This window comes from Salvia miltiorrhiza, chromosome 1 (assembly GCF_028751815.1).
Source record: "Salvia miltiorrhiza cultivar Shanhuang (shh) chromosome 1, IMPLAD_Smil_shh, whole genome shotgun sequence".
Taxonomy (NCBI): domain Eukaryota; kingdom Viridiplantae; phylum Streptophyta; class Magnoliopsida; order Lamiales; family Lamiaceae; genus Salvia; species Salvia miltiorrhiza.
In genome coordinates, this window is record NC_080387.1 from 71,327,468 (window position 1) to 71,351,445 (window position 23,978).

The 23,978-nt window shown below is 38.5% G+C and overlaps 4 protein-coding genes and 1 non-coding gene across 8 annotated transcripts; 2 read left to right on the forward strand and 3 right to left on the reverse strand.

Moving 5' to 3' along the window:
* Positions 1–252: 252 nt before the first annotated feature.
* On the reverse strand, positions 253–1,852 carry LOC131005734 (alcohol acyltransferase 9). The gene is made up of 2 exons (XM_057932788.1): positions 1,092–1,852; positions 253–1,018 (listed from the first exon to the last, which is right to left on the reverse strand). Exons 1-2 carry the CDS (start codon positions 1,811–1,813, stop codon positions 457–459), a joined length of 1,284 nt encoding a protein of 427 aa, XP_057788771.1. The 5' UTR covers positions 1,814–1,852; the 3' UTR covers positions 253–456.
* Positions 1,853–9,827: 7,975 nt separating this feature from the next.
* LOC131005737 (cysteine synthase, chloroplastic/chromoplastic-like) lies at positions 9,828–13,538 on the forward strand. 4 transcript variants are annotated; one of them, XM_057932790.1, is made up of 10 exons: positions 9,828–10,215; positions 10,454–10,563; positions 11,196–11,253; positions 11,373–11,636; positions 12,062–12,199; positions 12,331–12,382; positions 12,474–12,553; positions 12,711–12,770; positions 12,953–13,033; positions 13,172–13,538. In XM_057932790.1, exons 1-10 carry the CDS (start codon positions 9,988–9,990, stop codon positions 13,259–13,261), a joined length of 1,161 nt encoding a protein of 386 aa, XP_057788773.1. In that variant the 5' UTR covers positions 9,828–9,987; the 3' UTR covers positions 13,262–13,538. The 4 variants fall into 4 exon arrangements, with proteins under 4 accessions (XP_057788773.1, XP_057788775.1, XP_057788774.1 ...); XM_057932792.1 differs by having other exon boundaries at positions 9,832–10,351; positions 10,399–10,563; XM_057932794.1 differs by having other exon boundaries at positions 10,142–10,215; positions 10,500–10,563.
* Positions 13,539–14,264: 726 nt separating this feature from the next.
* LOC131005736 (uncharacterized) lies at positions 14,265–17,576 on the reverse strand. The gene is made up of 3 exons (XM_057932789.1): positions 17,087–17,576; positions 15,609–16,517; positions 14,265–14,931 (listed from the first exon to the last, which is right to left on the reverse strand). Exons 1-3 carry the CDS (start codon positions 17,181–17,183, stop codon positions 14,438–14,440), a joined length of 1,500 nt encoding a protein of 499 aa, XP_057788772.1. The 5' UTR covers positions 17,184–17,576; the 3' UTR covers positions 14,265–14,437.
* Positions 17,542–17,615, reverse strand: TRNAV-AAC (transfer RNA valine (anticodon AAC)). Its single transcript has one exon. It is a non-coding gene; the product is annotated as a tRNA-Val (tRNA).
* Positions 17,616–20,496: 2,881 nt separating this feature from the next.
* Positions 20,497–23,785, forward strand: LOC131005738 (uncharacterized protein At5g43822-like). The gene is made up of 6 exons (XM_057932795.1): positions 20,497–20,793; positions 20,872–20,990; positions 21,379–21,558; positions 22,058–22,114; positions 22,562–22,629; positions 23,232–23,785. Exons 1-6 carry the CDS (start codon positions 20,662–20,664, stop codon positions 23,273–23,275), a joined length of 600 nt encoding a protein of 199 aa, XP_057788778.1. The 5' UTR covers positions 20,497–20,661; the 3' UTR covers positions 23,276–23,785.
* The last annotated feature ends 193 nt before the right edge of the window (positions 23,786–23,978 follow it).

Here is a 23,978-nt window from a genome sequence, read left to right on the forward strand (position 1 = left end):
CATAGTGAATAAGTGAGAGGGTTTTAACATTGTACAACCTAAATAATAATGTTCATTTACAAATATTTTACTAATATTTACCTATATGAACTAGTTAAATTAACAAGTCCAAATGAAAATGCATGATTTTATATGCTGGTTCCATCCTTATTTGTACCTTGTGCTACATAGCATCCAAGTTTTTCATAGAGGTATAAAATACATGTATATTATAACTTGAATTGGACGACGTCAGTGAATGTAAGATCTATGTTTTGTCTTGGTGGGTAATGATCAATTGATCATAATCTATTGTTAATCCAAAAAGAAAAGGACAATTTTTTTCATCCAATTACATATAAATTTAATTTCATGGGTAAACTTATTTTACCAGAACATCCCCAAAAAAAAGAGAAAATAAAAATAACACCTATTTTTTTTTTTTTTCTTGAGGATAAGTTATTGTAAATTCTATTATTATACGTCAATGTTTGTCAAAAAATAGAGGTATTGGTCAAGCGCAGTGAGTGGGACCGCCAGGTTGACTTTGAGTGCATTGTCCACCCCACAAACCGGCAACACTGTGCAGTATTTGCTACAGCAAACCGGGCCCACTTGAACCGGCCTCCCCATTCCAAAGTCAACACTCTGCAGCCCCAGCCTTGACCACTGGGTCAGAACCAGCACCCCCACCGGGTCAACACTCGCCCGCTTCCAACTCACCGATTCCACCACCTCCCTCACGCGCTCCTCCCCCACCCTCTCCTTCGCCCCCGCCACCGCCTCCGCCGCGAACCCCAGCCCCTTCTCGGCCAAGTCCGCCACGCGTGCCTCGGCGCACCCGAGCACGAACGCATTGCCGTAGTACCCGCTCGGCAGGCTCGGCCTGACTCGCTGCCTTACGTTCACGCTGAACGCGAGCTTGACTCGCTGGTCGCGAGCCAGGTCGAGCGCCCTCGCCCAGCTCCGCCACACATGGCCCGACAGAACGTCGAACGACGTGCGGCCCGGCCCCGCCAGCTTCTTCATCTCATCCAACCTGTTTTTTGTTTTCATCAAGTTGAGATGGCCGAATTGGTCTAAGGCGCCAGAATTAAGTGCACGTATCTAACCTGCTCTTATCGAACGTGATGCATGTGGGGACGAGCCTCTCCCAAGAGAAACGGGCGGCGAGCCCAGAGATATCTGGGACGCTCTCGAACTCTAGGAGGCTCAGCGAGCCAACACGGCTGGGCCCCACCGGGTCCAGGAGATGGCGACTCCATATGGGCCTCGGCCCCCGCAAGGCGGGCTGGCCGAGGGCCAATTCGGCGAACGAGTTGAGGAACTCACCACTGCCGATGCCATCGCAGAGACAGTGGTTGAAGCCCACCGCGAGGGCGGCGCCCCCATCGTGCAGCCACGTAAACTGCACGATGAGCGGCGGGGCCCCAATTAGGACGTCCGCCACGTGTAAGGACAAGAAATTCCACCACTGGGCCTCGTGGCGCGGGGCCGATTCAAACTCGGAGACGGTGGTGGAGGTGGAGGTGGCGTCGATGAAGGCGACGCCTTGGGCCCGGCAGACGACCTCGAGGCCCAGCCCGTCGGCCCGGGCCCGCACCCTCCCCGCGAGCGGGTAGTAGGGCACGAGGGCCCGGGCCAGGGCGGACTTGACATTGTGTGCGATGGCGTGTCGATCGGCTCCGGGCCGGGGTTCGTAAACGAGCAAATATTCAAAGGTGAAACGCACGAAGAGCTGAGAATCCAAGGCGGAAAGTGGGAGAATGTGATTTGGAGTTGGCTCGGAAGGGGTGATGAGAAGTGCTTGGTTTATATGCACAGAGCTCGCCATTGTTAATGCTTCACACTCATTGCTGTCAATAGATGTGTGTATATATTAAGGTAGGGTGGGGGTGGGGGTGGGGGTGGGGGTGGGGGTGAGGGGGGGGGGGGGGTGCATTATTGTGACGTATAAAGAGACAGAGAAAGGGCGGTTCATGAGTGTGAAATTGCATGTGCATGTGTTGTAGTTTAGTTATTTTCTAAGTTTGAGTGTTTGGGTTAAGTAACAATCGAATCTATCACGATTCTTAGCGATTTTTTTAATAATTTTTAATTTTAATTCTATCTCAACTTTTGGTTAAATGTATTAATTTTATTCTAACGGAATTCTAAAAGTTGGTACAAACTATTGAGATAAAGGAATATTACTTATGCGTCATTAGCTTAACCACGGCTCGAAAATGCAGCTTTAACGATCAATCGTTAAACGATCGCTAAAAATGATTAACAACAAAATTAATGACCAATTTGATCGATCGCTATTTGCATGATTGTCAGTAATGAAGTAGGTAGGCTCAATTAGTATGAGTGCTTAAAGCCTCGGTGGATATGCAATATCGTCGGGTTCAAGTAGAAGGTACTTTGAAAAACTTTGGATCGTAGAGTGCTCATAATCAAAGAACCACTAAAATTAGTTCTATATAATTTATAAATCATATGTTATATATTCGATGGCTTGCGATTCTCGTTTTACGTTTTACGTAATTAATAGGATGATATAAATCAAGATAAAAAGAAGAAAAATCTGCAGATCAAATCAATTAAATAAAATAACCAAATACTCATTAAATTAACCCGGCCAACCAAAACTAATTATAAGAAATTCGTACTATTAATCCGAATCCGAGGCATTAATTAATCAGTTTGTTGAATAGGCTGACCAAGCTAAGATTCTCCTAATCAACAATATTTTGTAGCATTCTTCTTTAATTTTTTCATTCCTTTAAGTATAGTTTAAAGATGGGTTCGTTTTTCCACCTTTTCCAAAATTTCGACGTGGATATATTTCTAATATCTTCTCGAAGTCTTCAAAATTCTAACTCTATCCATAATAATTGAAAATAAATATCATTTCAATTATAGCACATGCAACTGTATACATTCTTGTCAATCAATTCATGCTTGCCGTTTGTCATGGGCTGATATATAGCAGTTGCAAACCTTCAAAAGCCTTAAGTCAAGATATAATTTCAAATTATTCTAGGCATTCAATTATGTACAATCTTCTCTCGGGTTCTAGAAATTACTTTACCTCAAAAAAAAAAAAAATAGTAGTTAGATTTTTCCATAAATAGTAGTACTATATAAATTGCTGATATATAATCGGTTTAATGATTCTTTAGTTGTAACAAACTAGTATACATATGTTAATTAAGTGCCCAATTAGTTGTTAAATTGAATTTGATTGCCTACCCCAAAAAAGGAAAAAGTGAACGATAGAACCCCAAAAAGAGGAAACTAAGGATCAGGCCTCATGAAAACCCCAAAAAGAGGAAAAAAGAGCGTTTGTGAGCGAACTAAAACCCGAGAGTAGGAAAAAAGGATTGGAGGTCCTGGGCTTCGGACTCGCCATCACCCAGAACTTCCCATCCACCAAAACGAAAGCTGCAACAAAAGCAAGAGTCGAATCGGAGCTTCGAACTAACCATCATGCATCCCGATTCTATTCTCGCCAAGGTTGCAACAAAAGATGTTACAAATTAAAATAGTAAATGGATGCAATTAATACTTATTTTTCAGTATTGGTTGCGAACTGTTTTGGTTTATATAATTATTATTACCAAAGGCTGATGGTCATAATAATTAAAAATAATAAGTATCTCAATTAAATTATAAGATTGGATATCAGATATACAGGCCAAATAAGTCTTGATTTGGTTTGTGATGTTATGTGTCGATATAATAATTAACTCGAGATTTTGAGATCGTTGATCATTGTTTTGATATATCATGGCATGAAGATTGGTTTTATGAGATATATTAAAAATATAGAGTAATTAGCTAATTAACAAAGATTTGGAGATGCACATATTCCTGATGCCCTATGCCATTATATTAATAATGCTATTTGATAATTTAGGAGTAGGAGGCATCGATCTAACTATACGCACAATTAAGCCACAATAACTATATACAAATATTTGAAATTTCATGCTTACGTACTTTCCGAAATTCTGTGTTTCAATATCTTCTTTTGCTGCAAAATGGAATATTATCTGCTCTACTGTCTCTCTATTACACTACAAGCCTAATTAGTTTACTACAAACCCTAACAATATTCTTCATATATTAGTTTAATCGGTTAATTAAGTTCATGCTTTTAAGATCCGATTGGCATCCAACATTTGTATATCAATTAGGAAATTAAAGAGGCACTCCTCTGTGCAAACCGGTTACACCGTGCAATTGGTTTCTGAATGACACTACTTCAACATACAAATGACATTCGAAAATGTTCAAGTATTATTTCTCGAATAAAGTAGTGTCATTCTGGCAACCAGTTACACGGTGCAATCGGTTGCACAGGAGTATTTGTGTTAGCTAGGAAAATTGCATTTTGTGATCTAGGCAAATATATATATTCGAGTAATTCCGGTTACGTTTATTAAAAGATTCTAATATAATTATTGTAGAATATTATATTGCAGTTATTGAGGAATGGATGTCTCTATAATTAGAATTAGTGGTCATATCTTCTGATTATGTTTTAAATTAGTGAATCGCGAACTTCTGTAATATATTAAAAATATAAAGCTTCCTATGTTTGGTATTCTATTAATTTACATGTTCGTATTAATATTATTGCACGTTCATAACAATAACATACAAAGTTCGCGAGAATGTTTTATTTTAAATAATGACCTAACTTGAACTTATGCATTTTATTTTATCATGTTTATACCAATATAAACTTGTGTTCGAAGATATATAAACTTCTGTTGGGTGACTACTTATTATACTTGAGAGAAGACCAAAGGGTATTGATGGTTACAAAATTAAGGATTCAAGTTGTTAAAGATGAAATGGGCTGATATGATGAATATCGAAGACACTGGAGTCTATCTAATGTGGCACTTAAGAGCCATTAATGGGAGATGGTTCGTCAAGATAGAAGTGCATGTCAACTGTGTCGACAAACAGACAACTTCGAGTGATGCTTCGTCATTATTGAATGTATATTAATTCTACAATTGTATGAAAAAAAAATGTATGCACCAATTATAACGATGAAAACAAATAGTTGATGAAATAAAGTGATATAAATCTTAGGCACAAACTCAATGTGAACAAATGATTTTTTGCGCACCGGACACCTAAAAAAATGTAATATCAAAGTTCTTAGTATAACTCAATATGAAGAATCAGTCAACTGGACTCCAAAATATTGGATATATATAATATATGTGTATATAATGAACATATTAATGTAGTTGAACATAGGTATTTTTTATTCAATCTGTCCTTCGTATTATGCATGTTCATGCCAAATTCATCAATTTCCCCCTACAACGTGATATTGGGTGTCAGTTTTTTCGTCCATATCAACACCTACAACATGATATTTGAACATGAATATGTTATGGTATTGACAACGGTGGCGTTATTAGATGCTTTGAAAATATATGTCTAATTAATATTTTTTATAAGAAAAATACATGTAAAACATGTTAGGGTGAATCTTTGTCTAGTGTTGCTGCTGAAATAGAAATTTTATTAAAAAGAAAAGAAAAAAGAGAGACCAGAGACAAAGGAAACAAGCAAAAGTACCCGCAAGAAACCCCGGGTAACCAAAAAAAAAGAAACCAAGACTAAGAGAACATTTTAAGAGGGTCGTCCTCGTCTAAAACATCGTCATCTTCATCGTCCAACATATCGCCCCATTTTTTAGAGGCCACAATCGACATAGCATGGGCTGCATCGGAAGAGTTATCGGAGTTGATCACAAAGTTTTGCAGAATCTGTCCTCTAGACTGAGCATACTTCACTTTATTCAGGAACTCCACAGGTGAAGAAGTGTCAAGACCTGGGCCCTTCATATCATCACGGCGTGCTGAGTTTTGGAAATCCGAGGACATGCCATTCATTATGATACGACGGAGCCTGTGCTTGATAGAAGAATCAGAAACTCTCCCCTTCTTGTTGATAGCCCCTTTCGGACGCCCTCGTCTACGAGAAATGGGTCCTGTCGTCCCAGTCAAAGTGAGCAAATCGTTGTTGTCAGTCATCACAGCAAGCGGCTGAACAACCAAAGGTGCAGAAGTCCTCTCGTGTTCCTGGTCCACTACCTCAATTTGGTTCTTTTCGTCATCTGACTCAAGCTGTTCCAAATCCTTTCTATCCTGATCGTCCTGATAGATGCAAGCATCTGAAGCTCGGCCTCCATCAGATGGCGGCTTTTCCATGTTATCATCACAAACAAGTCTATGTTCATCTTGCAACTCTAGAGAAACCAACACAGCAAAGGGATTGGATGAGGTAGGATCTGAAGAAGAGTTCAGTTTCTGTCCAACCTCAGCTAAAGCTTGTCCAGCCCTTGCTGGAGATTCCTGATTTCCGGTGTAGGGACGAGGGTCAACCCTGTGGTCATCTACCTTGTACTTACCACGTTCCCGGCCCTGATGTTCCGTAAAGTCCTCCTCGATCGTGGTCGTTTTTTTCCTTCTGCATTGGTTAGCAGTATGTCCCACAACATTGCAAACGGAACAGTAATAAGGCAAATTCTCATATCGAAACTTGACAGTAAAATCGATGTCGCCACACTTAATATCTAAAGCCTCAGGGATATCAGCCGAAACATCTAACTCAACAAGAATTCTAGCAAAGTGACCCACATGAGCCTGTGCAGACTGACCATCAATCAAGATAGGCGTTCCCACTTCTCGTGCGACCCCGGAAAGAACCTCAGGGTGCCAATATTCATGCGGCAAGTTAAAGATTCTAATCCATACCTGAACAAGGGTAGAATGCGCTTTGTAGGGATCAAAATTCGGCACCCATGCCTGGAGATGTAGTATACCTGAGCGTAGACGCCAAGTCGTTTTATTGAAAGCCGCTGCCTTATCCTCGTCGGTTGTGAAATTAAAAGTGAAGAAACCTTTTCCGAGAGGATGAATCGAACAACCGGCAGACGGTTTCCAAAGCTGCTGAAGTTCCTCCCAAAGATCCGCTGCAAACCTAGGTGAATCACCTTTGCGGAGGATCAGTCGGCCGTGAATCGCATGGGCGAAACGCCGGACTTGTCGTTGGTGGAAAGAAGGGTCCAAAACAAGGCAACGCTTGAGATCCACCAACTCCGGCCGGAGGATTGAATAGTCATGAGCGGGGACGTCCCTAGGTTTGGAAACTTGCTCGGTCGGACTGCTATCCCTAGCCTTCAGCTTATCTGCAAAAGAGGCATTCGGCTGAGGAGGAGGCGACACCTTCGGAGCAGACGTGGGGGCCATCGTAGGGTTTGTTAGAGTAGCAACACCCGAACTTCGATCCAGAGAAGCGGTCTCGGAGTGCTCTCCTACAACGAAGGAGGAACGAGGAGTATTTTGGAGAAAATTTGTAGAGACGACTGGCAGATTGAGCGCACCTCTGTCGCCCGGTGAACTGAGTCCACCGGAAGCCAAAGACAGCGGCGGGAACCAACCAACGCTCGAGGGGCCATTGCCGCCGTTTGACGCCATCGGACGGACGGAAGGTCAGCGGCGTGAGGTCGCCGAGGTCGCCGTTTGCAGCCGTTCCTCCTGCAATTTATTCGGCGCCTTCGCCAAGGCCGCAGTGGAGCAAGCCGAGCTCCGGACTCCGGACTGGAGGAAAGTCGACGATGAACAGATCGCGGTGGAGGACGCCGAGCAGATCGTCGATGACTCACGCCGAGCAGATCTGGAGCAGTTCGCGGTGGAGCACTCCGAGCTCCGGACTGGAGGAAAGTCTTCGATGAACAGTCGTTCGACTGCTGCTGGATCTCTCCGCCACGCCGAGCTCCGGATGGATGCGCTGCTGGATCGGCGATGAGGCGGATCGGCGATGGGCGAAACGCCGAGTTCTCCGGAGTTAAGCAGTGGCTACCTTGAATCGGCGTCCGGAGTTTGAGACTTGAGAGTGAAACTTGGAGAAGGAGGATGCTCGACGGGTGTAGAAGCCGCGGACCAGAGGCTGGAGGTGGTGCCGGGTTGGTGGCAACCGGCGGCAGGTGTAGAGGGGAACGCCGCGCAAAACGCTGCCCCTAAAATCTCATTTTGCAGAGAGAGAAGACGCTCCTGGTACTGTTCATCTCCTATCCGCCATCATAAAATGACTAAATTTGTCTAGTGTTGATATGCTGATGGATTGAAATAAGTATTGATACTATTTAAGTGAAAATCGTTTAATATTGTTGTAATAAGATGAAAAGAAAATGTAGATCAAAGCATCCAAGTAATAGTTCATTATATTTTTCAAAATGTTCATTAAGATACCATATATATAAAATATAAAATATATGCAACTAAAATCTATAAAATGTGTACAGTTTCTAGTATGTATATGTTATTATCAAGATTGGTATCATTTGAGAAATAATTGTTTTTGAACTATAATTCAACAATTTCAATGAAGAATGGTACGTTTGGTTAAAAACACTTTTATTATACGTTCAAAGATTTTATTAATTGTTCATGTTCAACAAATATTATGGATCAGAAAAAAGGAATTTCACCAGTGTAATGAAGTTTTGAGAAAAAATTAGAAAGATACTCAGCAATTTTTGATTGTGTGCGACGAACTTGTTGGAAATTAAAAAAATTAATAGGTTAATAGATAAGTTGTATGAATAATTGATCTGTACAATATCTTCCATAATTAGGGATGACAATTATACCCGCGGCCCCCGAACCCACGGGTACCCGACCCTAATGGGGCGGGGATGGGGCCAATACTTTTGGGGTCGGGGCGGGGACGGGTATGAAAAATAAAACCCGAGTCGGGTTCGAGGTGGGGGCGGGTATATAGATCCCCACCCCGAATAATATGTATTTAGTATATTTTAAATTATTTTTTATTATTAACAAAATATATTAGTATTAATATTATATTAAAATTCAAATTTATGATATATAATATTTTTCTCATTCTTTATATAACACAATTCACCCACCCTTTTTCATTCATTTTTCAATGTGGGACATTGTTTCTCTTCAACTCTCCCACATTTCTCATCCCTTTTTGTCCCACATTGAAAATATAAAGAATAGATGAGGAAAGTTGGCTTTATAAATAAGATTTCCTACACAAGACTTAACTTCATTAACTTTGCTATATTTTTTTTTTATTCTATAAGGAAAGAAAAATCAAATTTTAATAAAAGTTTAAATAAATTTGAAATAAAAATTAAGTTAAAATTATGCAAATTTTAACTTTAATTTAAATTTAAATTTTGCGGGTACCTGACAGGTATTCTTCCCCCATTGGATAATACCCGCCCCGACCCCACCCCGATTTAAACGGGTATGAATGCGGGGCTGAGGATGAATTTCTTAGGCGGGTATGAGGATGGGAAAGCAATACTCGGCCTCGTCCTGCCCCTTTGCCATCCCTATCCATAATTAAGGAGATATGATTGCTATATATTTGCATCCCTATCCATAATTAAGGAGATATGGTTGCTATATATTTGGACGCAAACGTCTCCTATTATGATTAAAAGTCTAAACTGACCTTACCCATATAATATGGACGCAAGATTGATGAATAAGAATCAGCCGTTGGATTGTGTTTAATATGTGGCTTATATTACTTCTCACTTCTCAAAATATTTATGCTTCTCAATAAAACTTCTTCCCATATATATACTTAGTTATAGTATTTCTTAGCTTTAAGATTTTAAATTTGAACTCTTTTCTCTCACCTTTTAAATGAAGAAGAAAATGAAACTAATGTACTTATTTAATTCTGATATTAAGATATGATAGAAATAAAAGTTTAACTTAATTCTATTTTAAAATTTTAAAGGTATTTTTTTTATATATTTTTTTAATAATACGACACTTATTTGCATAGGGAAGAACAACACATTATCCGTTTGAACATTCACCAACTAACACGCAGTATGCACACAGTGAAGGTGTGAGAATTATTGACGAGAGAGACAATAAGAGATATCATATGTGAAGACACAAAAATCTCTATGCTTTCTAACACAAAATAGCACACAGTGGCATGACAATGGCGACGCTGGCGAAAATTCCGTTGATTTCTCTATATACCGCCGACAGGTCGGAGCTCTGCTTCTCCGCCGCTAGGCGATCTCTCGGAGCTAGCACGCTAGCTTGTGAGAATGCCGACAGAATCGGCTACGGTAGTAGGTGCGGGATTGTGTGTAAACCGGTGTCGATCGAGCCGCAACCGGCGATTGAAGGTCTCAACATTGCCAAAGATGTTAGCCAGGTGTCACTTTCATCTCTCTCTCTCTCTGTATTTATGTGTGTGTGTGAAATGTAGCAGGGCTAGTATTAGTATCCAGTTAGGATTGAAACTGAGACAGTAATTTTGCACTCCTCAATTTTGGAAATTGAGACGTTTTGTAACTCAACATGTTTAGTTGAGATAGGGATGGAATTAAAATATTAGTTTTTCCAATTTGTGTTTGTTCACTTTCTTTCAATTCCTGATGCTCTTTGTAAAGCTTATTGGGAAGACACCAATGGTTTACTTGAACAAAATTGTAAAAGGTTGCGTCGCCAATGTATCTGCCAAGCTTGAGATGATGGAGCCATGTCGCAGCGTCAAGGATAGGTTAGCAACAATTTCACTCTTCACATTCAAATTTTGTGTACGTGGCTTGAAGAAAATCACTCTGTCTTTGATCTAAAAATCCCTTGGTTATATAGCATGACGAACACATTTATTAAGAATATCTTAATCGAGTGTGTTCTCTTTGGTTGTAAGCTTATCATTAGGAAAAAAAAAGGGAAAAGAAAATATGGAAAAAATTTATCATATTTTAGTGGTCTTTGCTCTTTTTATCTGAAAAAAAATATGTATCTTTGGTGAAAAAATATTATAGAGAGAGAGAGAGAGAGAGAGCGGAGAGAGAAAAAATGAAGAGGGAGAAGGAGAAATATAGAATGATATCATTAGAGTTAAATTGTGTTTTGAGGATAAAATTGAAAAATTATTAAAATATATAATATGGGAAAATATTATCACACCTATAACTTGTGATAATGTTATCATTAATTGGAGTGAAAAGGTGCGAAAAAGGCTGCCCGGAAAGATTTTCCTCTATGCCGAGGAAAATTTTCCAACTATGAGAACGTGTGGAAATAGTGAAAAAAAAGGGGGGAAAATATACGTATTCCATCATTTTCCATCAGAGAGAAGTCGTTGTACATCCATGAACATCCTTAGTCGTGTCTTGCTTCCAGGATAGGATACAGTATGATAAGTGATGCTGAGAAAAGAGGCCTTATAACTCCGGGAAAGGTATAATGTGAATCATACCCCCACTCTATAGTTTGTCCCTTTTGATTGTTTCTGTCACATTGCTTCTTTCTTTGCCCTCGTATACTTCGTTCTCAAATGGAAATTCTGCTATATTCTAGACTGTTTTGGTCGAAGCTACGACTGGAAATACTGGAATTGGCCTTGCTTTTATAGCTGCCTTCAAAGGATACAAGCTCATCTTGACAATGCCGACGTACGTGAGTCTTGAGAGGAAGGTTATCTTGAAAGCTTTTGGAGCTGAGATCGTGTTAACGGACGCTGCCAAAGACGTGACCGGAGCTCTTGAGAAAGCTGAAGAAATATTGAATAGCACTCCGGATGCCTATATGCTAGGACAGACTGATAACCCAGCAAACCCCCAGGTTTCTTCTTACAACCTTCTCATTTGTTCGTTGTCTTATTAAGTATTTCATTCATTTAAACGAGGTGTTTAGTGTGCAATTAAACGACGTGGTTTGCTCCCCCAATTGCATAAGTTTAAAAGATTTGGTATCTATTTGCTAAGGTTTGAAAGTGAGGTCGGAATTGAGAAAAATTAGTATAATAAGTTCGTGATTTGTTTTGCAATTACCCCTTCTTAAAATCATAATATCTTCTAGTGTCTTGTTACGACAAAATTTTCATATATCATATATGTGATGGTTTTTTCATTACACCACATGTTCCTCCTTCTGAGTTTAGGAACACCACCTTCTGTTGTGTTCTGCTTAAGCCGGTGTTTCTTTTTTTTCAAAGAAAAAAAGATTACATTAAATCATTTAGTGAGGGCATGTATCCTTTTTGTCAGATTCACTATGAAACCACTGGCCCAGAGATATGGGAAGATACAAAAGGCAAGGTGGACATACTTGTTGCAGGGGTCGGCACCGGTGGAACTATATCAGGCACTGGTCGTTACCTTAAAAAACTCAATCCTAATATCAAGGTAGTTTATTTTCCCTTTTTTCCCTTCTTCTCCTTCAAATGATCATATACTTAATGTTAATGATAATTGTTGACTAACCATTTTACTAATTCTCTAATGCATCAATTCATTGCCTGCCCCCGTTGAATTAGATTATTGGCGTGGAACCAATGGAAAGTAATGTACTAAGTGGTGGCGAGCCCGGTAAGCTTACGGTCTCTATATTTAGCTCTGTCGATCCACAAGGTTACAGTTGTCCTTTCTCTAACATATGATCTGCACTTTGAAACTGCAGGTCCTCACAAAATTCAAGGGATTGGACCTGGTTTTATTCCAAAGAATTTAGATCCACAAGTGGTGGATGAAATTATACCGGTATGCTTCTTACCCCTACCATTTTCCGTAGCTTCTACACTGCATGTGTGCACGATATATGGGTGCCAACTGCCAAGTAGCCGTGCAAATTTGTTTGTATACTATTGGTTTATATTAATATTCCTCATTTCTTGTTGCTACTTTTGTCAATTGCTAGATAACGGGCGATGAAGCAATAGAAACTGCAAAACAATTGGCTCTTCAAGAAGGCCTACTGGTGAGTGATTACATTATAAGTTTCTTTGATATTTTATATATTGGTGGCGAATCACCAGAAGTGAAATCACAAAGTTCGAACTAATAGTTTTGATTTTAAAAGCTCTTTGCAAGTCTTAGACTACGATTTAGAGCATGAGCTTTCATAGTGAAGCATTTATTCTAATATTTGATTTTAATCAGGTCGGTATTTCCTCCGGAGCAGCTGCTGCTGCTGCTTTAAGGGTTGCAACGAGACCTGAAAATGCCGGCAAACTTATCACGGTATGTCGGTTTTGTGCAATTTAAGTGCAACTTTGAGAACTGTCTTAGCATTTTGTAAATTTCGTAAACAAATAACAATCCTTTTATGCTGTCATTGGATTAGTAACTGCTATTCTAAGACTTTGAAGCACTTTGCAGGTTGTGTTTCCCAGCTTTGGGGAGAGGTACTTGTCAGTTCTTTTCGAGTCCATAGGCGAAGAGTGCTCGACGATGCAACCCGAAGAATGAATTTCATCGTTCCACGGAGTCTAGGCGCCGTAGACAACGTGGCTCGCGGCTCATCCTCTTCACTTGCAACAATGAGCAGGTAAGGTTTTTATTGAGCGATGTATGTATTCAAGAATCCATAGTTGAATGCAGTGAATTTGTGCTTGAGGTTTGATGAATTTTTTTAACTTCTTGATTGATGGATGTAATCCAAATAAATGGGATGTTGTACTTGTACACGTTTCCACTTGTGTAATAGCACTATAGCAGAGAGAAATAAAATGGAAATTTGTCCAAATTAGTGAGAAATGCTATCTCAGGATTGTAAAAATGGATCGAGTCTGAGTTTAGTCGAACAATGAACAATCCTAAAAGCGTTGTCCAAAATTAAATATTCATTTTGTCCTACTTTGTTGTTCACATGCTTATTGATATAAAATTATTATAGTAATTTTTTGATATAATTTAGTAATTTTTAAGATATATAATAAAAAATAGAAAATTATCAAAGTGTGATAAATAGACGAGCGTGTTTGATTGTTCGTGTAAAGATGAACAAGTCATTCCCACCATTGAATACTTGAGAGCATCTCCATTCGTTGAGTCTTTTAAGAGACACACGGCTCGCGCCGGCCAGTCGAGCCCCAATGGAGATGCTCTAAGCTTACAAGTGTTGAACTAGATAAAGTCGTAAAAATAATATTTAATTTTTTATTTAATACGAAAAAAAATATAAAAAATTTAATGATATAAGAGTGTGTAATTAGGCAGCACGTGCTTAATTATTTTAGTTATGAAATTTAAGTAGCTCTCAAAATCGAACATCAACTAAATTAAACATTGAATTTTAACAATAAAAAATTCATTAAATTCAAATTTCAATCTTAAAAAATTAAAAACAAGTTAAAAAAAACAGAATTAAAAAATTAAACATTTTTTAGAATTTTTTTTGATATGCAACTCCGAGCTGAGATAATGATCAATATGGCTGACTACATATGCTGCTGACAAGCAAATCTATCAATAGACAAAATTCTAACAGAGATGTGCTATAAATCAAGGTCCATCTTTTTACACATCAACCATTAAAACCAAGCTAACTTAGTCCTACACGATAATTACTTTAATGGAGAGAAACAAAAAAACAAAAACCAGATCGAAGCCATAAACTTAATTGAACCCCAACATGGACTAAATTCAAGATTCTTCCACAACATTAACCAACTCATACTCCACTAGGGATAAATTGTTGTCCTCTTTGACCACAAACTTTTCTGGTTCAACAACCTCAATACGGCCCCACTTATCGACTGCCAGCCTCATTGATCCCTTGAACATGTCTATTTTAGCATTTCGGAGTACCACTGTGTTACCTGGCTTCATCATCTCAACCTGGTCATTGCGGGCGGTGAAGAGGATCGTTCCGGTGTCGTCGCCAACCAGGCATTCCGCGATTTTCGTGTTCTGACTTTGAGGCCCACGAAACGTCGGATTGCGTGGCTTCTTGTTGAGAACGGTGTTGGCAGTCACTACTTTCACAGTTAGCGTGTGCCCATTCGTTCCCGGCTTCAAGCTGTCGACTTTTACGAACACCGGCTTCCGCAGCCCCTGCTTCTTAGCGGCGGCGCCGCCATCTTGCTGCGGCATTGTCGATGCGGATTTGGTTTCCATAAGCGGGGACAGAGATGACGCTAGGGAACAGACGGAAGAAGAAAATGTTACTATGAGTTTTTCTAAAAAAAAATTAGAATTAAAATTACCATCAACTTTATTAAAACTAGTGTCTACCAAAAATATCATATTTTTCGTGCACAGAGGGAGCATTAGAACATTCACAACAAGGTTCACGGAGCAAGCGCGAGCTCATCTCGCGAGAACCCTATACGACTGGAGGAATTGTATGAAATGAGTGGTTGAGATTGAATTAATATTTATTTATTTTTTGTAAATAAAGGGTATTAATAATGATAAAAAATAATGATCACGAAATGACAAAAACAAGATAAAAAATGTGGTGTGATGTTAAATAAACTAGATTATAGTATATTTGTATATAACAAATTTGTATTAAAAAACAAAAACAGAAGTGAACAAGGCTTAATATATACTCAACTCTATATATGGAGTTTTCATGCATATTTGATGAAAAATAAGCCAATCAGCTCTCAAAACATTACGATACGTAAAATCCATTCTGTAGCAAATACATATCGCAGCTTAGAAACTAAAAGCTAACCATGTTTTCTGGGAAATCTAAGCAAGGCTTGATGCAACATTTGAAACCTCACCACCGCAAACACTCATACAGCTATAAGGAAAGCAAAATACAGAAAAACAGAGAGTTGCTCAAATAGAAGAAAACACTAACCATTCTTGAGAGGCTTATGATAATCCACCATCTGTTTCTGCTTCTTAGGCCGATCCGCAGCTTTGCCAACGCCATCAGCACACGCAGCTACCTCAGCTGGAACGCTCCCGTGCTTTTCAGGCCGATCCTCAGCCATGCCAACACCATCATCATCACACTCAGCTGGTACGTTCCCATGCTTTTTAGGCCGATTCTCAGCTAGGCCACCACCAATAGCACATACATCTTCCTCCTCAGCTGGCAAGTCACCATGCTTTTTAGGCTGATCCTCAGCTGGTAATTCGCCAAGGAGCAATGCAAATGCCTCTACCTCCAGTTTAATAACATCACTCCTAACACCAACATCAGTAACGTATCGACCAAAAGTGTAGCGCCCCACTGTCGTTGCACCAAGAACATATGGATTTGAACTAAATATCTTAGTGGACAAAGAGAAGATAAAAGAATCAATAGCAGCAGCAACAGACGAGGATTGGCCACTGCGATGGCCTTCAGAATCATCCTGGCGAATCACAACGAGTCCTGTTTTACAATATAAAGCAAAATCTTCACAGTTATTTGATAACGCATCATACTTCCCAAATCCAATCTCTAGCAAATACAAAGCCCTTCGAATCACATCTCCTGGAGGATCAGACTTCGCAGTGGTGCATGTCCCGGAACGAAGCTTAGTGACTAAAGCTAACGCGCTAACTCCATACTCAAAGCGATACAAAGATCCATTTCCCAAGAAGCAATTCAAGCATGACATAACAACTCCATTTTTATGTTTCTTAACCTCACATTTTTCTTCAAAATTTAAACAGACTGCTGCAACTGATGATGAGGAGAAAAAGGAACTAGAGTCATCAGAGCTCAAATTCTGAACTTGAGTGAAGTGCACCACTTTGTTATCACCAATATAGATGCCTAACAGTTATAGATGTAATACAAAGATGTTAAATAGAAATAGTGGCATTACTATTATTGAGCAAAGGCACAAAATGGATGAATGCTTTAAAAGCTGCTAACACATAGAAAAATCAAAAGATACAAATGGATGAATACTTTGCAGCTACATATATTGTTAATAAATGCTAAGTTGAGACATTAAAGCTTATCATGAGATCATGTTGATGTGTGGCAATGCTGAGAAATTGAAACAAAGAATTCATAATCTGATTTAAACTCCATAATTCAGGAAAAGAAAATGCACGATTTCACAGAAAACACACATAAGAGTACTGTGTGTGTGTTGTAGCAGGTTAGCAGCAGAGGCATACAACTACTCTATCAACTGCATTTTTCAAGGAAACACAAATTATTGACTAAAATCAATTAAATATCACCAACAAATACAAAATTATTGAAAAACATACAAACAAAAGGAAAAAAAAAAAAAAGAATACTCATCTGAAAATATAAAGCGCATTAATCAACAAATAAATAGAAAATGAGAGAGACGGAAGAGAAGGAGATGAAGATATAGAGAGAGAAACCATGATGAGAGTATGCGAACACGGGAGTCCTCCAAGTGTAGATATGGTCCCCTGCTTCTAAATCGCTTCGTTCCACCCTTTGTGTGAGAAACCCCATCTCTCTTCTCTCTCTCTCTAAAACAGATCTCGTCAATTGCTCAGTCGCTTCAGGTTAGGAAGCGATCACTCAGTAGTACTAAAAGGAAAGCACAACAACGTTGATGGAACACACACACACAATTGATCTGGGGATTCCACGAGGAAAATTGATACAGATTTTCCTTCTACCAAGGCAAAATCAACACTTTTTCAATTTTCAAGGCAAAATTTACGTTAAATATAGCACAAGAATCAATTTATGGCAGATTCTCAAAAAAAAAAAATCAATTTATGACCAAGACTTCTATTTAGCAGTCCACATAAAAACTTTAAGATGCCATGAAAATGTAAAAAATAATGAAAAAAATGCTTTCAAATGGCGTCGCCCGGACTCGAACCGGAGACCTTCAGTGTGTTAGACTGACGTGATAACCAACTACACCACGACACCAACTCGTATTGAAACTTAGACATCTAATATAATATACTCCCTCCGTTCACCAATTTATGTCCTACACATTTATAGTAAGCCTTTATAATTTTTTACTTGGTGGGTCCCAATAAACAATACACTTTTTCTCCACTCAACTAATAAACAATACACTTTGTGGGTCCCTTTCTCTACTCAACTAATAAACAATATATTTTGTGGGTCCCTTTCTCTACTTACTACACTTTTTTCTTAAAATTCGTGTTTTGCCTCCTAGGCCAATAATTAGTGGACCGAGGAAGTACGTAAGAGAGCTTCATTATATGAGCAAAATCAATCCAAATGTCTGAAAACATAAACACACCCATACATCTCTGGGAAAGCAAAATATAGAAGAAAACATTAAACCATTCTTGACATGCTTATATGGGATGTTCAAAATGAAAGTCGGGTCACCAACTCCATACTGAAAACAATACAAAGATCCATTTTCCAAGAAGCAATTCAAGCATGCTTCGCAATTTTTGTAAAGCCACAATCTGGTATTTCTAAGCAGGGTGCTGCAACTTTTGAAGCAGATGAGGAGGAGCAAAAGGGAGTAGAGTCACCACAACTCCAACTCCTGTGTTTTGGAACTGATGAAGAGGAGCAGCAGAAGGAGAAGTAGAGTCTCCACAACTCGAGCTCTGGGGTTTTGGAACTGATGATGAGAAGCAGAAGAAGGTCGAGTCAGCAATATTAGATTAAAAAAGAGTTGCGATTAAGGAAAATCTGAAGAGGATGATTGAAAGCAAGAGGAAGTGCATTCTTGAGGGATGTGGAAATGGGAGAAGAACTCTTGGAAGAATCAAATTATATTATAACTGGTCTCGGTCTGGTGGGCTGGAAGTAGGGGTGAGCATTCGGATTTCGAATCGGATTTTTGCTTAATTCGATCTGATTGGAAGATCCAAATTTTCTCTAAAATTAAATTCAATCTGAACCATATTATATGAAAATTCGAATCTAAAAATTTGAAAATTTTTAGATTAAATCTGATCCAAACCAAAAAATTTAAAATGTCAAAAAAAAATCCAAAAAATTCAAAATATATATCAACCTAACAAATTAAATAATTATGATCGAATTAAGATCTTAATTAACAAATCATTAATTATAATTAATCAAGATGAGAGCATGTAGTTAGTATTTAGAAATATTTAACTATTTAAGAACTAATTTATATATATTTATATTATAAATATAATTTGGATTTTAAAACTATTCAATCCGATTCAAAAATCCAAAAGATCTGAATCAAATTTCAAATTTCGATTTGATTCGGATAGTATATTCGGATTTTAAGTATTTTGCTCCCCAGAGATATTTAAACTATGCTAGGCTTAGAAAAATAACCTACTTTTATTGTTATTATTTTTTTATCAAGAAGGATTGATAATAATTTTTTATTTTCCTCATAATTATTCGAGCCGTAATCTATTGTTGGAGTAGCGTAGCAACGAGGATTTTATATATATATATATATATATATATATATATATATATATATATATATTTTTAAAAATAATAATAATTATTATTAAATTTAGTTTACTCTTTTTGAAAAATCACATATAAACATGAAACATACTAATTTATTTATTTATTTATTGTTAAAAAAAATACTCCTACTAATTTATTAAAAATTTAAAGGGTTAAGTATCAAATAAGCCCCTATCATAGTGACCCTTATCACGTTTAGCTCTCTATAGTTGAAGTTGGGCCAACTAAACCCTCATACTACCTAAAATCGAATAATCGGGCCATCTGCCCTAACGACGAGATAACGACGTCTGGTTTAATTTATTTATTTTTTTGAATTGGTGGGCCCCACTTGTTTGAGAGCAGCACCGCCGCGCCTCCCACTTTGAACAAGCAATTCGTAGGTAGCCCGGTGGACCTGCAGCATATCCTTGGCAAATCGACGGCAATCACGCCGGCGCTGCACCCCCATTCCTCCCATATTGAAGCTCTTGATATTCCCCCTCAATTTGTACTTGTTCACAATCATGGCAGATAGAGACGGCGTTGGATTGAAAGGCTGCAATTGACAACCAAAACCCCAATTTCCTTGGGCTTGACACTTGTTGGCGAACAATTCGTCGAGCGCGCCGTACATGACTTCCTCTGCCTCCTCTCGCGCTGCCTGCATTGACGGTTGCGGTGGGATGGAATGCATCGCCTCCGGCATGTAGGTCTCGTCGCCGAGGCATGACCTCTCGAGGATCTTCCGCTGAAATTCGAGTGACGATTCGTCGAAATCGCCGGTTAATCGGGAATGCTTCATGAAATGGAGCAGAGGACCCAAAGCCCCTTCCTCGAACATGCACTTCTGTGGCGAATCGCTGACGAAGAGAATCAGTGAGACGGCAACGACGGCAAGCTCTCGAATCGAGAAATGAGCATTTGGATCGAGGAGAGAGACCCGACAGCTCATGTTCCCCTCCTTTGCGATGGCGGCGGCAGACTTGTCGTCGTCTGAGAGGAGCTGAATCAGCGAATCGAGCGCCTTCCACTTGAACTTGATCCCGCCGATCTGGAGCCTGGCGAAGAGGTCTCTGACGAAGAAGGCGCGGCAGGAGAGGGTTTCGGCGCGGAGGAGGGCGGGGAGAAGGTCGGACCAGTGGGGGGAGTCGGAGATCTTGGCGAGGAGGGATCCGGCGGCGGCGAGCCGATTCAAAAAAAAAAAAAAACTAAAAAATCGGATGGCATCAATTAACCGTTAGAGGCGAGGGTCTATTTGTTAAAAATTAGCCACTTTGAGGGTTTAATTGGCCCGACTTCGATTATAGGGAGCTAAATGTGATAAGAGTCACTACGATAGGTGCTTATTTGATACTTAATCCAAATTTAAATAAATCGTAATTATAAATCAAATCAAACAATGCAAATACTCAAAAAAAAAAAAATTAATATAACGAATTAATTTTTTGTTACCAGTACCACCGTCTCTACTCTCGGCGCCGCCGCCTAAAACGTGACAACAAATCTTTGTAATCGGCGGGGGCCGAGTTTGAGTTGGGAGAGAATGGAGCCAATAGTGAAAAAGTATCAGCGACAATTCCGGAAAATTAAGGACGAAATTAGCAGATGGGAAGAGCTCCAGTCTCTACTTATTTCCCAATTCTCTAACGCATCTTCCATCATCCAGAGGTTGCAGGTATCTCTCCCTCTCTAATTTTAACTAATTAATTGTTCGGTTTCTGGGATTGTTTTATTGATAATTCGATACTTTTAGGCGATCCAAGATTCGCGAAACTATGGAACTTTGAGCTGTGTTGAGGGCATAGAAGGTGTTTTGTTGGCGAAGCAAACGGAATCCCTTCAAATCATCTTCATCTCCCTCAACAACACTATGTACTGTAATCTATTTATTTTGTTACTAATTTCTGTTTTATGTTCTTGCAAGCTGTTTTGTCTTTTTAATTTAGTTGGAATACATGCATTGATCTATATTTATGTACATTTTTGGTTTAAACTTGAAACCACTTGAAAAAGAAAAACTTTGCAAGCATATACTATCATGTGTATTGTTAATATGTGGAAAGAATTATAAGACTGAATTTGTTCAAAGATGCTTATTGATTATATAATAACTTGAGGCATTTTATGCATCAGTTCACTATTGTGCTGCTTGCTTTAATTCTGTCATTTGCATTGCTTTTCTCTTTATAAGTGGAGTGAGGAACCTGATGAAAATTGGAAGGGATAGTGATTTTTGCTTTATGTATAAATTTTTGTTCAGGAAAGAATTTTGTGGAATTGTTTCTTCCCTTGAGAAGGATGTTCGCGATAGCAAGCAAATTGTTAAAGTCGGGTGTGCCCAGATAACTGCAAAACAACTGAAGCAACGCGTTGGAGTAAAACCAACTCTTGCAGATTGCATAGAAGGACTTAGACTTCTTGAAGAAATGTATCGATCAGAGTAAGGATGTCTCAATTCTATCTACCAGTAACGTTGTTTTATCCGTTTACCTTGGTTGGCGGGACACTAGGAGAGCCTGGATCATACGTGAATCAATTTTTCATGCTTTGCATTTAAAGTTAGTTGTATTGAAATTTCTGCTGTAGTTGAAGTTATATTTTATTGTTATAATTATTTTCAATATGGGACATGTTGTGGGAAGTTGATGCTATTAATAGTTAGCTGCAGCATTAGAGATAATTTCCATTTGGACTAGTTTCACATGCTATCGCATATCGCATATAATCTTTTAAGGAATTATAGTTGAAGTTAGAACATCCGTTTTGAAAATTATTAAGGTATGTTTGATTTTTATGATGATGCCTCGTCATTGTTTAGGAATGTATTAATCTAAATCCTCTTCATGAATAGAAAACATAAGTTTGTGTGACATTAATTTGGTTATTTGATGATTTGGAAAGTTGATGTATTAATTGTAAATCGTATTATCTTTCATCAGGTACCTTCTTAAATTATCTTTGGTATCAGCACTTCCTGCCCTTGCATTGAAGCCCAGGTTAATGCTCTTCTCAATACCGTCTAGCTAGAACCTATGCCTCCTTCAAAAACGAGCATGCTAGGTCCCTTAGTTTGGAGTCATGGTAAACAATTTAACATGCTTTTTGAAGCTCTATGATAGGGCCCATCAATTAGAAACTTGATTTATGCAAATGAAGAATGAACTGAAGTCAAGAACTTTTAATCTCGGATCATTGATGAATTTGAAGATATCATGCCCTGTTGTTGACTCTCTCTACTTGGTCAGTTTAGTAATTATAAATCGTTGAAGTTTACTTCTGGCCTTCAACTTTGCTACTTTATTAGCCTGTCTAGACTAAGATGTATTTGTTTTTGTTCATGGCTTGTGTTTGCTTTCGTTATTTTCTCTTATAACGGTAGCACGATGCTTATATCTGCACTCTTTCAATTTGTATGAGTTCATTGGTGGATTTGATATTTTCAGTGCAAGTGCTGACTTGGGGGCACTTCAACAGCTCTTGGTTGATCAACCTAACATCCCCCGAGAAGAAGGTAATAGAACTTTCCAGCAGAACCATTTATAAATTTATAACATGAGAATTCTTAGTGCATGACTAAGAATCAAGCAAAATTATTGATAAGATACGTAAATAGTGGCCTTAGGATTTCTCCAACCCCATTACTAGGATTTCTCCAACCCCACCCTTCAATGGGATATGAATCAAGCAAAATTAGCTAAAGTGATAGAAATTATTGAAGGCCTTAGGATATCCCAAAGTTCCAACCCATCTTAGTAAATAGTGGGTTATCTTGACTAATCCTCAAAAGTAAATGCTCCCTTAATGTTTAAATTAAATCTAGTGTTTGTATGGGCTCAAATGTTCATAAGTTTGACGAATATAACAAGCATGCTAGTAAACTCTGTGTTGTAGTTTGAACAACAACAATAAGTTCTTGATTCTATTAATACGGCTCATGCGTTCTTATCCTTTTCTGTCCCATTATTTTATATTTCATTTTCATCTCTTGCCGATACTTCTCTTTAACTCCTGATAGGAGCAATATAGTGTTCTTTGTTCACTACTATATCTTTTCTTCTACATAAGTTTTATAGTTTGATATTCTTTCACCAATATTTGCTACGACTCGTGCAGTGCAATACATATATGACATTATATTTGCTGAAGAAATTTCTTGAAGTGTCCTACATGGTTGATTTTTGCATGAGCAATGTCCGAACTCTCAAGAAGGAAGATCGACGCCCTTGAAGCATTAACAACTTAACGAAAATGGTGTAGTCGACAATTGACTGAAACAAGCATTTTTATCTGTGATCCACACCTGAATTGGAGGAAGGCAAGTATTGTCAAACCACATGTCTTGTAACCTGTAATATCGTATCGCCCTTCCTCGCTTGAGTGCCTACAATTCAAGATTCATGAAGTTCGAAGGCCAGGAAGTTTTCTGCCCCACCAAGTTGTTTGGAGTTTTTCAAGATTTTCTGTTGAGGTAATGGATCTCTCTGCTTTCCTGCAAGGTTATCATTTTGCATTTTTATTTTTATTTGGTGCTGATTGAATGTTTTGAATTGTGGAATTTTATTTTATTGGATTGAAAATTGAAGTCAAGGATTGTAATAAGGTTGAAGTGTTTCTTACTTTAGGCCTGTGTGAAGATTTATCTATTTAATCTTTTTTTGGTATGAAAATCTGCATATGTAGTTGTGGTCACAGTTGTTCAGCTTGAAATTACTTAGTTTATGGAAATCTTCAACTGGATTATTACTAGGCATAATAATAACAATAATAATAATAATAATAATAGGAGGAGTTTTCTCCCTCCATTTTTTCTCTCTCTTCTCCCATCAAATTTTTCACTATCCCCCCTTTTTAATAATTTTA